At 58.7% G+C, this 16,997-nt stretch overlaps 1 protein-coding gene across 3 annotated transcripts in view; it reads left to right on the top strand.

Annotated features, from left to right (window-relative positions):
- Positions 1-16,997, top strand: part of CACNA1S (calcium voltage-gated channel subunit alpha1 S) — a 61,517-nt gene that overhangs the window by 21,566 nt on the left and 22,954 nt on the right. For all 3 annotated transcript variants that reach the window (XM_089905870.1, XM_089905902.1, XM_022562026.3), the window contains exons 8-22: positions 644-789; positions 1,213-1,294; positions 3,053-3,213; positions 5,220-5,445; positions 5,914-6,121; positions 7,019-7,139; positions 7,449-7,563; positions 7,995-8,088; positions 8,775-8,844; positions 11,640-11,772; positions 12,356-12,485; positions 14,365-14,424; positions 15,636-15,742; positions 16,158-16,245; positions 16,505-16,612. In XM_089905870.1, the coding sequence (XP_089761996.1) occupies positions 644-789; positions 1,213-1,294; positions 3,053-3,213; positions 5,220-5,445; positions 5,914-6,121; positions 7,019-7,139; positions 7,449-7,563; positions 7,995-8,088; positions 8,775-8,844; positions 11,640-11,772; positions 12,356-12,485; positions 14,365-14,424; positions 15,636-15,742; positions 16,158-16,245; positions 16,505-16,612 (1,849 nt within the window). The remainder of the gene's footprint in view (positions 1-643; positions 790-1,212; positions 1,295-3,052; positions 3,214-5,219; positions 5,446-5,913; positions 6,122-7,018; positions 7,140-7,448; positions 7,564-7,994; positions 8,089-8,774; positions 8,845-11,639; positions 11,773-12,355; positions 12,486-14,364; positions 14,425-15,635; positions 15,743-16,157; positions 16,246-16,504; positions 16,613-16,997) is intronic.

Raw genomic sequence — 16,997 nt, forward strand, 5'->3', positions numbered from 1 at the left:
TTCGTGGGACCCCCAAAGGGGCCAGGGCTCAAAGTGGTCAAGAGCCCCTCCTGGACCCTGCCCTGGGCAGCGCTGAGGGTGCAGGCGGTGAGAGCCGACCCTGCTGCCCCCCGCCCGCCCCTCGGAGCCCAGTGAGGGCGGACCGGGCTGGATTCCCCTCCTCACCCTGTGTGGGGGCCCAGGGCTCCCCCTGCTGCTCTGAGCCCTCGCTGACCCTCGGGTCCTTTCCTTCCATTGCTGCTGTCTGGTTTCTTCCAGGCCCAGGAGCATGTCCCCCAGGGCCTTAAGTCTGTAAGCAGAGCTAAATTCCTCGGGCAGCCTAAGGGGTCGGGGCAGCACGGAAAATCAGAGGGTCCATGGCAATTCTGTTAGGGCAATGCACGGTCATGTCATTAACCCCTATGTCCAAGGTCACCCAAGACAAGGCGGGAGAAATGAGATGGGAGGAAAAGAAGGAACGGGGTGGGGGGGGGCCTGGAGGGCGGGGCTGGTGAGGGGGAGAGGGCTGCCCCTCAGCCTCCCTAAAGGGCCCCGGACCCCAGGCAACACTGGGCCGGGGGTGGGGGGGCACGTCCAGCCGCAGAACGGGCTCCCTCGCCCCAGGAAGCTGCGTTTTTCCTCCCCCTCCCCCGCCCCACTGCAGGGAATTCACCAAGGAGCGGGAGAAGGCCAAGTCCAGGGGAACCTTCCAGAAGCTGCGGGAGAAGCAGCAGCTGGATGAGGACCTCCGGGGCTACTTGAGCTGGATCACGCAGGGCGAGGTCATGGATGTGGACGACTTGAGAGAAGGTTGGAGCCACGGGCCGAGGTCGGCAGCCCCCCCAGAGCTGCCCTCGCGGTCAGCTCCCACAGGGGCACCTCCACACCCGCCCCCACTGCAGCCCCAGGGGGCCCATCGGGCAGGAACGGCATCACCACTTTGCAGATAAGAAAACCCGGCCCCTAGAGGCCTAGCCTGACACCTTGCGGTGGAGGTGGCCTGGTGTGCCCTGGGCCCTCCCGGAGCACAAGGTCCCAAAGTGCTGCACCGTCCCTTGGGGACCCGCCCTCCCCTCCGATGCGGGCTCTCTAGGGCTCAGGAAAGCGCAGAGGGAGGGGTCCAGGCCCACCCAGGGTCGCTGTCACAGGTGTCCCCAGTCAGCGGGCCCTTTCCAGGTGTGTCCAGCCCAGAGGGGCCCGGAAGCCTGGCCAACTGGACCTGTCTGTCCCCAGGGAAGCTGGCTTTGGATGAAGGTGGCTCTGACACAGAGAGCCTGTATGAAATCGCAGGCTTGAACAAAGTCATCCAGTTTATGTGAGTATCTGCCCAGCTGCGGGTCCTCCCAGCCCGCAGCTCCCTGAGACATGTAGTTAGACCCCAGTCACCTCCCTAGGTGGCCTTTGGGTCTCTTTCCCTTAGCGCAGTTGGAGGGCACTGGGCAGATGACCTATTTACTCACCACGTAAGGAAGAAACTGGGAGCCGGTGGGATAATTAGTCCCAGAAACCTCTGCTCCAGACGGGGAGTTAGCCTGTGGCCACCATGAGTGTCGCGGGTGGGGGGCTGGAGGCAGGAAGCTGGAGAGGACCGTGTGTTCTGTTTGGCTGCTTCCTTTTCCAAATTCATACGTGACTGTGATTTTGAAAGATCCAACAATAGAGAAATACACCAAAGAAAAGATGGCCTTCTCTGCCCTTCAAAGAGGTAACCATGGTAACAGTTAGATTTGTATCCCTCTGAAGCCTCTTGCACGCTTTCATTTCTCTTACACGCACACGCGCACGCACACACACACCCCAGTTTTTTTTGGTTTTGTTTTCACTTTTTACACGATGAGGTTTCTCATATTAACCACTGTCACCTCAGAACCAAACACGGTGCCCAGCACGCGGGAGGGCTCGTTGGATAAATGAATACGATCCACACATAAACTGGTAACTGACATTTTAAATTTAGAATTTTCTATTGAGGGCAACTTTATACAGACACAAACCTTCTTTTTTTTTTTTTCTAAGACTTTCTTTTTTCGGAGCAGTTTCAGATTCACAGCAAAACTGAGCCAAAGGTGCTGAGATTCCCTGCCTGCCCCTCCCCCAGCCACGCCCAACGCCCCCCACCATCGACATCCCCAGCAGATGGTCCGTTTGTTACAACTGATGAACTTGCATCGTCCAAGTGCATAGTTTACATTGGGGTGCACTCTTGGTGTTGGACGTTCTGTGGGTTTGGGCAAACGTATAATTACACGTACCCACCGTTATAGTATCATATAGAGTATTTTCGCTGCCCTAAAAATGCTCTGTTTCTGCCTGTTCACACCCCACCTCCCACCCCTGGCAACCAACCACTGATCTTCCTGTCTCCATAGTGTTGCCTTTCTCAGGATGTCGTTTAATTGGACTCACACAGTGTGTGGTCTTCTCAGATCAGCTTTTCTTACTTAGTGACGTGCATTTCAGGTCCCTCCACATCTCCACAAGGTGTGATAGCTCACACACTGTCTTTTGATGTATCTTTGAATGTAAAATGTTCCACAGTGCACATATGTTGTAGTCTGTTTACGTAAGCTGCCCAGTTTGGGACAATACACACAGTGCCACAGGGAACCGTTGTGCATAAGGGTGAACATTTCTGCCAGGCAGATCCCTAGAAACAGGCTTGCTGGGTCAAAGGGAGCACAGGTTCTAACCTTGGTAAATGCTGCACAGAGGTCGATCTGACAGTGGAGGTGCCTTTCTGCGTGCCCTCCCCTACACCAGATATGACCAATTGCCTTTATGACGGGCAAAACGGGGCATGCCAGGGTTGCTTTAATTAAGTTGGAAACGCACGGAGCCCTACTCTGTGCCGGACCTTGTCTCTCATTCCGTCCGAGGTCGGCATCATCACTATTCTCCTTTGAAAGATGAAGACATTTGCTGTAAGAGGCAAGATTTGCAATCTGCCTCTGCAGTTCAGGTCCTTGGCCCTCTCATGTGGCTGGAGGAGGGAGTGGGTGGTGAGACTTAAGTGTGGTGGCCTTGGGGAGGAGCTGGAGTAGCTCAGCCTCGGCCCCGCCCCCTGCCTTCTCAGCCGACGCTGGAGGCGGTGGAACCGCGTCTTCCGCTGGAAGTGCCACGACGCGGTGAAGTCCAGGGTCTTCTACTGGCTGGTCATCCTGATCGTCGCCCTCAACACCCTGTCGATCGCCTCGGAACACCACCACCAGCCTCTCTGGTTGACCCACCTGCAAGGTGAGACACGCGGCTGATGGCCAGTGCTGGCCAATGGCACCTCAGGTTTTGCAGAAGAAGTCGTTAGATGTCGACATTGTTTTCTAGAACTTCTAGGCAGTGGTACTCTTTTCCTCGTGGCATTACCAGGGGCCGTAACAGCAACAAGTTGGGGACACTCCAGGTGCTCGCCAGATGTCTGGGCAAATTATCACAGACACTGGACGTACAGATGACCAGTAATTGAGCACTTCATGCATCCAAGTTCAAGTTCTACTCCAGAAACAGCAATCTTTCACCAACTATGTATTACACACGTACCCTGGGTCAGGTCCAGTAAAGAATGCAGGGCACACACAAGGAATGTACCTCTCTTGCCGCCAAGGAGCTTCCTGAGCCAGAGGAAAAGAGAGATATTGATAAGTGACGTCAGGTCAGTATAGGGAGGGCAACAGTGGAGGTAAATACAAGGTAACAAGAGGAGGATTACAGAGGAGGGGAGGTTGGATAGTAGGAAGACACTATGTTTAAAATGATGCAAGAGGGAATTCCCTGGCGGTCCAGTGGTTAGGACTCGGCGCTTTCACTGCTGTAGCCTGGGTTCAGTCCCTGGTCAGGGAACTAAGATCCCTCAAGCAACGCAGTGTGGCCTAAAATAAAATAATGAAAGAGATAAAAGAAGGAAAATAGAAAAGAAGATTGTCTTCTTCTATGGAAAGGAGATAGGAAACAATGCTACAGATCAGATGCATTCATGCATGCATGCATCCATCCACCCATGCATCCATCTATCCATCCATCTACCCATCCAGGCATACATCTATCCATCCATGCATCCATTCCTTCATTCATGCATGCATGCATCCACCCATCCATCTATCCATCTATTCATCCATCCATCCATTCATCTACCCATCCAGGCATGCATCTACCCATCCAGGCATCCATTCCTTCATTCATGCATGCATCCATCCACCCATTCATCTATCTATCCATCCATGCAACCATTCCTGCATCCATCCATCCATCCATCCATTTATTCCTTGCAACCAGTCTTCCTGAGAGCCCCTTGAATGTGCCAAGCATTGTCAGTGCACTGTCAATGACCAAATGTGGACAAGATGTGAACGGTGCCCGCCGAGAGGAGTCAGAGATGAATTTGAGGTTCCTGGCCCATGCAGATAGATGGATGGTAGTGCCACTTGCTGAGATGGGGAAGACAGTCAGTGACCAGGTATTTTGGGGGGATGGGGGAGGACGGGCAGTACCTATCAGCTTAGACTTGAGCATGTTGAGTTTGAGGTGCCTCTGAGACATCCCAGTGAGATGTTGAGGAGACAGATGGAAAGTAGGTCTGGGACTCCGTGGAGAAGTCTGGGTTGAAGAGTCTAAATCCGGAGTCATTGGCAGGCATGGCAATCGAAGCTGTGGTCTTAGAAGACATCACCAGATCCCCAGAGGACGGTACTCATGCGCACAGCTCAAGTCCAGCACTCAGGGCTGAGGTAGGGGTGCATCTGCAGAGAGGGTGCAGGAGAAGCAGGAGAAGCAGGAGAAATGCAGAAGGATGTGGCGTCCTGGAAGCCAAGGAAAGAGAACGTTTGAAAAAGCGAGAGGGGACTTCCCTGGTGGTCCAGCGGTTAGGACTCTGCACTTCCAACTGCAGGGGGCACGGGTTCGATCCCTGGTCAGGGAACTGAGATCCCGCGAGTTTAAAAAAAAAAAAAGCAAGAGGCTGGTCAACAATGCCAGTGCTTCTGGGACATCAGGGGAATGGGGTTAAAATGCTCACAGGTTGATCGGTGGAGTGAGGAGGGTGGACCTGCCGAACACAGTGTCGTTTAGTTTCTTAGAAATCTAGACTGCGTTCCTTCAATGGTGAAAATTCACCAGGTTTTCCTGGATCTGGAGGGCGGGGAAAGGAAGGTGCCCTGAAAATGCAGGGAGGGTGTCCAGGGTGGAGGGCTTGGCCAAGGCAGGCAGGGCAGGGAGGAGAGTGACACGGAGCTGCGTGGCCCACCCTGCAGACAGCGCCAACCGGGTGCTGCTGGCCCTGTTCACCGTGGAGATGTTGATGAAGATGTATGGGCTGGGCCTGCGCCAGTACTTCATGTCCATCTTCAACCGCTTCGACTGCTTCGTGGTGTGTAGCGGCCTCCTGGAGATCCTGCTGGTGGAGTCGGGGGCCATGACACCCCTCGGCATCTCCGTGCTGCGCTGCATCCGCCTCCTCAGGATTTTCAAGATCACCAAGTGAGCGCCCGCCCGCGCGCACTGCCCCATCCTGCGTCTCTGCAGGAGAAAGCGCCTTCCCCTTCCACCTCGGCCGCTCCTGTCTTCCTGCCTCTCACCATTGTGGTGTGGAAAAGACGGAAGGAAGGGGAAAAGCGCCTGGGAGCGGGAGGGGGGAAAGGAAGATGGAAGGGGAGCAGAGAAGGGGGCAGTGGTGGGACGGCCGCCGGGGCCGGGGCTGCACAGGAAGGGGTGGTCCTCAACCCCGTGGGGTTCAGAGTCCAGGGGTGGCGCCAGCAGCTAAACGGCCGTCCTACTGACAGAATGAGATGACAGACCAAGATCTGTACTCTGGCGGAGGGAAGCTGGGTGTGCGGCCCGGATCCAGGCAGCCCTGCCCGACCCCCCCGCATCCCACCAGCCCCCAGCCTCCCCCAAGCCGCGCCGACTGCAGGGATGCCGGGGGTGGGGGCTGCCCGTCTCCTCCAGGCACTGGACGTCCCTGAGCAACCTGGTGGCCTCGCTGCTGAACTCCATCCACTGCATCGCGTCCCTGCTGCTGCTGCTGTCCCTGTTCGTCGTCATCTTCGCCCTCCTGGGCATGCAGCTCTTCGGGGGCAGGTACGACTTTGAGGACACGGAGGTGCGGCGCAGCAACTTCGACAACTTCCCGCAGGCCCTCATCACCGTCTTTCAGGTAGGCTAAAGCCCGCTGCCTGCCGCTGGAGATTGGGCATCACCTCCTCCAGGAAGCCTTCCGTGATCCGACGTTGCCCTCTGGGCCCCCGCATGCCCTCCAGGCCACGGTCGCCTGTCTGTCTCCTCCACGCTCTGGAGGCTGGGCGCTGTGCCGTGTGTCCTGTGTGTCTTCGTCCCTTCGCCCAGCAGAGCCCCGGCCCACAGTAGGGCAGTGGCTAATGAGTGAAGGAGTTGGGTGGGCAGGGAGCTTTCTCTCCCACGTGCTACTAGAATCTCTGAGCACAAGGTCAGACAAGGTGGGCTGTCCCTCCGCAAGGCTGCAAAAGCCCCAGAGGAACACAAACCACTTCCCACTGCGGGGACATGGCTCAGCCACCGCTCACTAAAGCCACGGCCGGCCTCCAGAACGAGCTGCGTGAGCGCAGAGCAGACACGCGCTCCTCTCTGTCGGGCCAGTACTCAGGGGACGCCACCTCGGTGTTGCCAGTGGGAAGGGCAGTTGTAACAACCGGCCGGCCCTACACAGGGTGTCACCCTCGTTCTTCCATTCACCCCACCGGCTGGTCGGGCATCCTGTCTTTCAAGGCACCTGACATTTCACACTCTTTCTGGGGGCTGGAAAGGCAGGGGGTCCAGTGTGGGCAGCACAGCTAAGCCTGGGCCTTAGGAACAGAGCTCGTGGAAGCCTTGACGCCACAATCAAGCTCCTTGGCCCCGAAGAGACAACGATGAGGTCTTCGACCCCCGGGAGAGGTTCAGGAGGGCAGGGACTTCACCCCGGATGAAGAGAGAGGACCGGTCTGGGGGTAGGGTTGGAAGGGGACTTTTGGACAGCGCAGTCCCCAGAGAAGACCCTCGAGTCCCTCTGCGTCACCCACCCTCCCTCCCCTGCCAGGTGCTGACAGCTGAGGACTGGAACTCCGTGATGTACGACGGGATCATGGCCTACGGCGGCCCGACCTACCCCGGGGTGCTCGTCTGCATCTATTTCATCATCCTGTTCGTCTGTGGCAACTGTATCCACCCAGACGCAGGGCACAGAAAAGGGCCTGGGGAGGAGGCTTGGGGTTAAAGCGGGGTCAAGGTGCCCAGGCCTGCTGCTGGGGAGCTCCTGGGGGTGGGGAGGTGGGACACAGCCGGTGGCAGTGCGGGTGTAGCTGTAGGACACTTCCTTCCGGCAGGACGTTAGAGAAACACAGGGTGACTGGTGACAGGTGGGAGGAATCAGTCATAGAAAGACGGGGAGCCTGGAGCACGGGAGGAGGCAGGTCCCGCCTCCCGGGCGTCCCTCCCCGCCACCAGAGCTCCTTAGCGGGCCGCCTCAGACATACTGCTCAACGTCTTCCTGGCCATCGCGGTAGACAACCTGGCGGAGGCGGAGAGCCTGACGTCGGCCCAGAAGGCCAAGGCCGAGGAGCGGAGGCGCCGGAAGATGTCCAGGTGAGCGGGGCGCGCCCAGCGGGAGGGACCTGCAGGGATCCGCCCGCTCCGGGCAAGGGGCTCCCTGGGGAGCAGAGGCCAAACCACTGCGGCCGCTCAGGACTGCAGGCCAGTCGGCAGGCGGGAGGGAGCCGAGGGCAGAGCCAGGCACACTTCCTGGAGGGCGTCCCTTCCCTCTGCTGGGCCTCAGGCACCTGTGAGTTTGCCGTTTCACCCTCTGCGGACTGGGACCCTCCCCTGGGACCGGCCAACGGCCCCTGGGTTTGCCCGGCTGCGGGCGGACGCCTGTCCTGTTCCCTCGTTGCAGAGGGAGGACGCGATGCTCCCGGCCCGTGGCACGGGGTCAGCCTGCAGTGTCCTCAGGCTGGGCGCGTCCCCCAGAACCTTCCAGTTGGTCCTCCACTTTGGGCTTTCTTGGTTTTCCAACCCAGGGGGCTCCCAGACAAGTCAGAGGAGGAGAAGTCGACGGTGGCCAAGAAGCTGGAGCAGAAACCCAAGGGGGAGGGCATCCCCACCACGGCCAAGGTGAGCCCGTCATGGGGGGCGCTCTCAGGGGTCGCACGGGGAGGGGCCTCTGAAAGTCCCCTGTTCGCCTGGTGCCTTAGGACGCTGGGGGGCAGGGGGAGGCAGGAGAGGGGCTGTCTGCCTGGGTAACAGCCAGGTGAGGGCACCAGCCAGGTGAGGGCGGCTCTGTCTCACGGAATCCTTTGTACTGAGGACACAGACGCCCCCCCGATCCAGGAACCAGGCTTCCTTTGAGTCCCAGCTTTCCACCCCAGTCAGGGTGTCCCCCTCCCCTCAGAGCCGCCCAGACCAGCCTCCCCCCGATTTTAGCCCTGCCCCGCCTGTCAGCCTGGCCCTGCTCAGCCTTCCTGGAGCCGAGGAAGCAGAGCTCAGAGGGGCAGGAACCGGCCCCCAGAGCAGGGGTCGTGGCCTGGGGCAGTCCACTCTCTTCTCGAGAACTAAGCAGGGGTGAGGGGCTCAGGCTCAGACAGGCTGGGGTCCTGCTAGCTTGGGCAGCCTGGCTGACCTTTCTGCTCCTGGCTTCTCCTTTGTAAGACGGGGATGACCATAATAGCACCCACTGCCTCACCCCGCCCCGAGCCATAGGGAGGCTTAGGTGAGCTGACACCTACACGGCCCTCCAGTCAATGTTCATTAGGTGAGAACCACAGCTTGGGTTTTCACCTTCATCGTGTTCCTTCCTCCAGCTGAAAATCGATGAGTTTGAATCCAATGTCAATGAGGTGAAGGACCCCTACCCGTCAGCCGACTTCCCAGGTGAGAGTCCTGGGACCCGGGGCGGGTGTGCTGGGGTGACTTCTCCCCAGGGACGAAATCCCTCCTGTGTGTCCCCTACCTGGACCCATCCACGAGGAGATCAGGACTCAGACATCCCTTGTGTACCTCGTATTGCAAATGAGCCGTCTGCCAGCCTGCCTCTCCCTACGATACACACAGTGGGAAAATGTACACATTTTATTTTCAATTAATTCAGCCAGTATTTACTGAGTACTGGCTGTGCGCTTCAGGGCTAAGGATCTGGTTTTCAAGGAGCCCAGAGACTCGTGGGCACACATGGCTTCTGTTCCAGCCCCTCCAGCCACACAGAATAGCTCACAAGGGGGGTGTAGCCGCCCGTGTGGTGCAGGAGATGGGCACACGCGGCTTCTGTTCCAGCCCCTCCAGCCACACAGAATAGCTCACAAGGGGGCCGCGTGGTACAGGAGATAGGCAGGCTGCTCACCGTCTGTGCCCCGCAGGGGATGACGAGGAAGAAGATCTACATGGAGGAGACCAGGGTGGAGGGGAGAGGGATGCATAGCGCACAGCCACGAATGCACTACACACGCCTCGTAGGTGCAAACAGCCTGTGGCTGCAGCAGAAGTCCTCGTCGTCGGTGCCAAGGAGGGAACACTTGGAGGGAGCTCCAAGGTTAAAAGGCCACCTGGGAGAGGCTGGTGCCCAAGAGCTGGCGAGGTCTCTTAGCTCACTCCTGGATCCTTCCAGCTCTGGGTCACTGGTGCAATTTCATGCCTATTTGCATCTGTTTGCGCCCGCGACTCTAAGCTCCAGCGGGACCCTTTGTGCTCCAAATAGCAGTGTCTGGCACCAGATAGGCAATCAATAGATAGAATGAAGGGTTATCGTAGGACACTGAATATAGTTCCCTGTGCTATACAGTAGAACCTTGTTGTTTATCCATTCTATATATAAAAGCTTACATCTGCTAACCTCAAACTCCCACTCCATCCCTCCCCCAACCCCCTCCCCCTTGGCAACCACCAGTCTGTTCTCTGTGTCTGTGAGCCTCTTTCTGTTTCACAGATAGGTTCATTTGTGGCATATTTCAGATTCCACATATAAGTGATACCCTATGGTGTTTGTCTTTCTCTGTCTGACTCACTTCACTGAGCATGATAATCTCTAGTTGTATCCATGTTGCTGCAAATGGCATTATTGTGTTCTTTTCTGTGGCTGAGTAATATTCCATTGTGTGTGTGTGTGTGTGTGTGTGTGTGTGTGTGTGTGTATCACATCTTCTTTATCCATTCATCAATACCCTGTGATAAACCATAATGGAAGAATATAAAAAAGAAAGAATGTCTATATGTGCACAACTGAATCACTTTGCTGTACAGCAGAAATTAACACAACACTGTAAATCAACTACACTTTAATAAAAAAATATTAAAACTGAGAAAAAAAAGCCTTATAGAAATCCAAGAAGAAAAAGAAAGGAAAAAATGCAAGGATTTTGCCAAGTAAAATGTAGGGAGGATGGAGCTGGAATAGATAAGACTAATGATAACTCTTCAGATACCTGCCAGAAGGGACATTTGGGTTTTAGAATAATTCGACTTCGTCTGCTTCATCTAATAACCATCTCCTAGTAGATGGGAGTGGCCGCTGTGCAGGTGGGAGAGGCTGAGCCAGGAAACCTGAGGTGGGGGAGGGGCCGGGGCTGGGGAGAAGGCGGAGGGTGGGGGAGGGGCTGTGGGGTGGGCTGCGGAGGGGCGTTCTTACCAAGAGGGCTGAATGTGTTTATTTTGCTTCTTTCCAAAAATAATCTGAAATAGCTGCCAACGAAAGATATGCACAACGAAGTTAACACAGTGGGCGCGGGCGGAGAAAATCAGAATTAAGGCGGGAAAAGAAAGCAAATACGCGAGTTCTAAGAATTAGCGGTCTCTGCGATTAAGCATAAAATGTGTCTCTGGGGCCCTTGGTCCCAGGCGAGGCAGGAAATGTCCCGTGAGGATGCTCTTTGGCAGGAAGAAGTGGGGTCTCGGGAGGAGACCCTGCAGGGGCCGCCGTGGTAGAGAGAGCGGGAGAACCTTGCCAGGGGCTGGCAGGAGACAGCTGTAGGCGAGGGGACAAAGGAAAGGGCACCCCAACTTCCCACAGTGCCCCCAGTCTGCGGCTGAGGACTTGGGGAGACAGCTCCCTCTCACAAGGCCCTGAGACTCAGCAAATGAGCCCGAGGGGCCCCCTCCCCCTCCCAGCCCCTCCCACCCCACACCTGCCCCGGAAGGAAAGAATCCTGGTTTCTTTTCATGCTGGCAGCTCCTCCCTGAATGATGGTTTTTGGAACCCGGCCCCAGGAGAGAAGCTCCAAGTCCATTTATCTCAACAGGCCTCCTGCCCCTTGTCAATGTCGCGAGCTGAGGGTCTCACACTCAGGAGGGACAGAAGCCCGCCTGGCCTGAGAGTCAGGGGCGGAGCCGGGCCCAGCACTCTGGCCTCGTGCCAAGCAGGGCCCCTCCCCGGCACCCCCAGCTTGCGAGCATTCGTGGTGGTGCGTCCAGCCCCGAGACAGGAGGTGCAACGGCAAGGCTCCCAGACCTTTGCTCCCGGCCCGACGTCTGGGAGGTTCTGAGCCTGACCGTTGTCTGGACAGTTCAGCCCCGTGTGCCGCAAGGAAGGGAGGTGCCTGGCTGGACTCTGCTGGCGCCCTCGTGCCCCGTGTTGCTTGCTGGCTGCTGGGGGTTCACGGTTGGGGTCAGAGCACAGGAGCCAGGGGAGCAGTGAAACGTGGAAAGACACCCCGACCTCTCTCTCCCCTCCCCCACAGGAGATGATGAGGAAGACGAACCCGAGATCCCGATAAGCCCACGACCCCGCCCGCTGGCTGAGCTGCAGCTGAAGGAGAAGGCGGTGCCCATTCCAGAAGCCAGCGCCTTCTTTATCTTCAGCCCCACCAATAAGTGGGTGGCCCCTCGGTGGCGGGGCAGGGTGGTTGGTGGGGCTCTCAGAGAGGGCTGCTTCCTGCTCTGAGAAGGCCCCCTTCTCCTGACTCCCTGGGCCTACAATTACACCGTGAGAAAGTCATTCCTTTAGCTTAAGACCTTGTGCCCAGTTGAAAGTGCCGGAATCTCTGGGAGAAGTAATGCTTTAAGCCTTACCAGTTACTTACTCCTAAGAGGGATCACATCTCTGGGTTCCTTTCCAAGAGCAGGACAAGGGGATAAGCTGTAGTTCTCACTGGCTTCACAATTTTACACCTTTAAAATACAGACTGTAGTCCCCATGGAGTTTCAGCTGTCGGCCTCAGGGATGGAGACGGGCCTGCCCCGATGTTTTGGTGGGGATGCCGTGGCATGGGGTGGAGTGTTGGGGGAGGGCTTGTGCGGGATGGGACTGGGGCTGCAGGAACAGAAGGTGGGACAGGGCCCTGCGAGGCCAGCCAGAGACCACCCAGTTGCCGGCTGGCCTTCTCCACTGACCGGGAGGGAGGGGTCCAGCGACGGAGGCCGGTCACAGCCTCCCGCCCCTACCCCGCCCCCGCAGGATCCGCGTCCTGTGCCATCGCATCGTCAACGCCACCTGGTTCACCAACTTCATCCTGCTCTTCATCCTGCTGAGCAGCGCCGCGCTGGCTGCTGAGGACCCCATCCGGACTGAGTCCGTGAGGAACCAGGTGACGGCAGCCAGCTCGGCACCCATCCCCACCCAGCCTCCGTCACCGCACACCTCACCCTGATGCCCAGAGCTCACTGTCTCCTCTGTGTGGCTACAGGCATCAGAGTGGCTTAGAGTTTAAATCCCTGGAGGGCCAAGACTGCCCGACCTGAACGGTGTTATCACAGCGCTCGGCCTACACGGGCTCTTGTTGCTGGATGTTAGCAGTGATGGTGGCGGGGATGGTGGGGATGGTGGGGATGGTGGTGTTGGTGGTGGGGATTGTGGTGGTGATGGTGATGGTGGTGATGGTGGTGATGGTGGGGATGGGGATGGTGGTGGGGATGGTAGTGGTGGTGGTGATGGTGGTGATGGTGGTGGGGATGGTGGTGGTGATGGGGATGGTGGTGGTGATGGGGATGGTGGTGGTGATGGTGATGGTGGTGGTGGTGGTGATGGTGATGGTGGTGATGGTGGTGATGGTGGGGATGGGGATGGTGGTGGGGATGGTAGTGGTGGTGGTGATGGTGGTGATGGTGGTGGGGATGGTGGTGGTGATGGGGATGGTGGTGGTGATGGTGGTGATGGTGGTGGTGATGGGGATGGTGGTGGTGATGGTGGTGATGGTGGTGGGGATGGTGGTGGTGATGGGGATGGTGGTGGTGATGGTGGTGATGGTGGTGGGGATGGTGGTGGTGATGGGGATGGTGGTGGGGATGGTGGTGGTGATGGTGGTGATGGTGGTGGGGATGGTGGTGGTGATGGGGATGGTGGTGGGGATGTTGGTGATGGTGGTGATGGTGGTGGGGATGGTGGTGGTGATGGGGATGGTGGTGATGGTGGTGGTGGTGGTGATGGTGGTGATGGTGGTGGGGATGGTGGTGGGGATGGGGATGGTGGTGGTGATGGTGGTGGTGATGGGGATGGTGGTGATGGTGGTGGTGGTGGGGATGGTGGTGGGGATGGGGATGGTGGTGGTGATGGTGGTGGTGATGGGGATGGTGGTGGGGATGGTGGTGATGGGGATGGTGGTGATGGGGATGGTGGTGGGGATGGTGGTGGGGATGGTGGTGGTGGTGATGGTGGTGGGGATGGTGGTGGTGATGGGGATGGTGGTGGTGATGGTGGTGGTGATGATGGTGGTGGTGATGGGGATGGTGGTGGTGATGGTGGTGGTGATGGGGATGGTGGTGATGGTGGTGGTGGTGGGGATGGTGGTGGGGATGGTGGTGATGGGGATTGTGGTGGGGATGGTGGTGATGGGGATGGTGGTGATGGGGATGGTGGTGGTGATGGGGATGGTGGTGGTGATGGTGGTGGGGATGGTGGTGGTGATGGGGATGGTGGTGATGGTGGTGGTGGTGGTGATGGGGATGGTGGTGGTGATGGTGGTGATGGTGGTGGTGGTGGGGATGGTGGTGGTGGGGATGGTGGTGGTGGTGGTGGTGATGATGGTGGTGATGGTGGTGGTGATGGGGATGGTGGTGGTGATGGGGATGGTGGTGGGGATGGTGGCGGTGGGGATGGTGGTGGTGATGGGGATGGTGGTGGGGATGGTGGTGGTGATGGGGATGGTGGTGGGGATGGTGGTGGTGGGGATGGTGGTGGTGATGGGGATGGTGGTGGGGATGGTGGTGGTGATGGGGATGGTGGTGGGGATGGTGGTGGGGATGGGGGTGATGGGGATGGTGGTGGTGATGGTGGTGATGGGGATGGTGGTGGTGATGGGGATGGTGGTGGGGATGGTGGCGGTGGGGATGGTGGTGGTGATGGGGATGGTGGTGGGGATGGTGGTGGTGATGGTGATGGTGGTGGGGATGGTGGTGGGGATGGTGGTGGGGATGGTGATGCTATCACTGCTCTGCCCCTCCTCTCACTGACCTCTGCCCTGTCACCAGATCCTTGGGTATTTTGACATCGTGTTCACCTCTGTCTTCACTGTGGAGATTGTCCTCAAGGTGAGCGAAGGCTGTGAGACAGACAGCCTGGGCGAAGGGCATCTCCAGGCCAGGGACCAGACCTGCTGTGGCTCCAGCTTACACAGGCTGTACAGGGGCTGGGTTGCAGGGAGGAGGGAAAAGCAAGAAGGTGGTGGAGAGCAGCAGGGAAAGATTCCCAGGACCCAGGAGCCCGGATGGTCTCAGCTCACGAGTTGGTGCGAGCGGGCAAGCAGGAGGGGTGTGGAGGCATGAGGTACAGTCAACCCGCGGCCTGCGTGTCTCTGAAGCCTTGGGCACGTTCTTCCACAGTCAAGGCGCAACTAGCCTAAGCGTGGACCCGGGAGCAGTGATCTGTTCCCAGACCTTTGTTACCAGCGACTGAAAGGCCTCCCCTAGGATCCCAGAGAAGCGGCTGTCGCCCTGGGTGGGTTTCTGGCAGCTCCGCCCTCTCACGGCCCTCCCACCCCTTGTCCATAGCACACCACTGCCCTCCCGTTCTCAGGGTGGACACACTGGGTTCACAGCATCATTGGTGGGGGATGGGGTCTGGGGGCAGAGACCTCCCATCTGTGACTAGAACCCATAACCCCAGCCTTCACCTCCATTAACCAGGAGGGGAGAGGGGAGCCGTGAAGGGAGAGCAGGCCCAGAGCTGGCTGCAGTATGAAGTGAGGACAGTCCTTTCTTTCAGGGCCCCGATTATTAAAGAAATTGATCAGAGGGAGATGGTGGCTTCCCTGAGGTCCAGGAGGACTTCCGGGAGGTTGTGACTTTAGAGTTAGGCCTTGAAATTGGACAGGACTTCATTAGAGAGAGAGCAGGGGCAGTCAAGGAGGACAAAACAATGCAAACGCATTGTACAGCGGTGTTTGGGATGTGCTCAGAGAGGAGAAAGTGGCCCTTCTGGGCTGAGATATAGCACGCGTGCAGGGGTGGGTGCCTGGGCAAGGTCTTCAGTCCTCGACGGGCTGTTCAGCCTGACCCACCCATGCCTAGGATGCTTTCGAGGGAGGAGGGAGAGGAAGAATTGTATCAATTTGCAGAGCAGAGGGCAGGGCATCCCCCTGTGGCTGGGTAAGGAAGGAGACCCAGGGCTCCCTTGGCCTCGCTGCCCATGAGAGGTGTCAGTGCTCCCAGAGGCGGGTGCAGGGAACAGGGCAATGCCCTAAGGACCCAGCAAGGAGTGTCCCCAGGGTCCTCCCCACCCAGGATGCCACCTCTCTCCCCAGATGACCACCTATGGCGCCTTCCTGCACAAGGGCTCCTTCTGCCGCAACTACTTCAACATCCTGGACCTGGTGGTGGTGGCCGTGTCCCTCATCTCCGTGGGACTCGAGTGAGCGGGGCAGCCGGGGCCCCAGAGTGGCAGCCCAGCCGCTGTTGGTTGGTGGGCACTGAGCCACAAGGGGACAGTCTCTCGGGACCACTGGCCAGGGTGGGGGGGGTCCCTTGGGTTGTCACCAACTGGACTGAGTGACAAGGCTAGGTGGGCAGAGCGTGTGCTGGAGACCAGGGGGGATGTGGACAGGAGCAGGGAGTCCCCTCCACAGCCCCACGGGGAGCACAGCCCCGGTGCCCAGGGCACTCCAGTCTGATGGGAGAGACAGGGTCTGTGGGCAGCCCTGGAGGAAACCAGCCCAGGGGCCGGGAGGCACCTCTGTCCTGGGGCGGAGCTTAAGGGGAGTTGGGGGAGGCAGGCGTGGGTGCGGAGAGCTGGCGGCAGGCAGAGGGCTGAGCAGGCTGCCCCCCAGGTCTAGCACCATCTCCGTGGTGAAAATCCTGAGGGTGCTGAGGGTGCTCCGACCGCTCCGGGCCATCAACAGAGCCAAAGGGCTGAAGGTGAGAGGGGCCGGCGGGACCCTGGGGGGAGAACAGGGCTGCCAGGCCTCACTCAGACAGTCAGCCTGGCCATTGCCGGGCCCATCCCATCCCCTCTGCCCAATGGGGGTGTGGTGTGGCTGGGAAGCCGTGCCCCCATGGGCCCCTCTCTGCCCCCAACAAGCCGGGAGGCGACTAGGCTTGTGCCCTGGGGGCCCCTTGGCTGGCACGGGGCCGGCGAGGGGAGGGGGAGAGGTGCCGACCGGGTCTCCCTCCCCAGCACGTGGTGCAGTGCGTGTTCGTGGCCATCCGCACCATCGGGAACATCGTCCTGGTCACCACCCTCCTGCAGTTCATGTTCGCCTGCATCGGCGTCCAGCTCTTCAAGGTGAGCCCCTCCTGCCCTCACTCCCCCAGCTCCGGTGCCAGCTTTTGGGCCGAGGCAAGAGCCGGTCTGTTTCCCTCTAAACGAGGGGAGCCCCAGACCGTGAAGGCAGATGTCCTAAACGCATAGGGGTAAGGTTAAGCCATCGAGAGCCTGAGTTTGGTTCCTAGGTGACGCCCCACCTGGCCCCCGGGGCTCTGCAGGCCACCTGCTGTCTCACTGGCTCGCCCCACCTGCCGGGCCTGCCAGCACCCAGCCCACTGTCATGCTCTCCACCCCCTCCGGGACACGCCCGCCCCAGCCTCAGCACCCCCTGAGCCAGCAGGTGTGTCTCCCGCAAGCTTCTGCGGGTGGGGGTCTGTCGTTTCACATGTGGGAGCCACCCCGC

The sequence above is a fragment of the Delphinapterus leucas genome, chromosome 1 (genome assembly GCF_059928025.1).
Source record: "Delphinapterus leucas isolate spDelLeu-1000000601 "Yukka" chromosome 1, BTC_Dleu_Yukka2, whole genome shotgun sequence".
In the NCBI taxonomy this organism is placed as follows: Eukaryota; Metazoa; Chordata; class Mammalia; order Artiodactyla; family Monodontidae; genus Delphinapterus; species Delphinapterus leucas.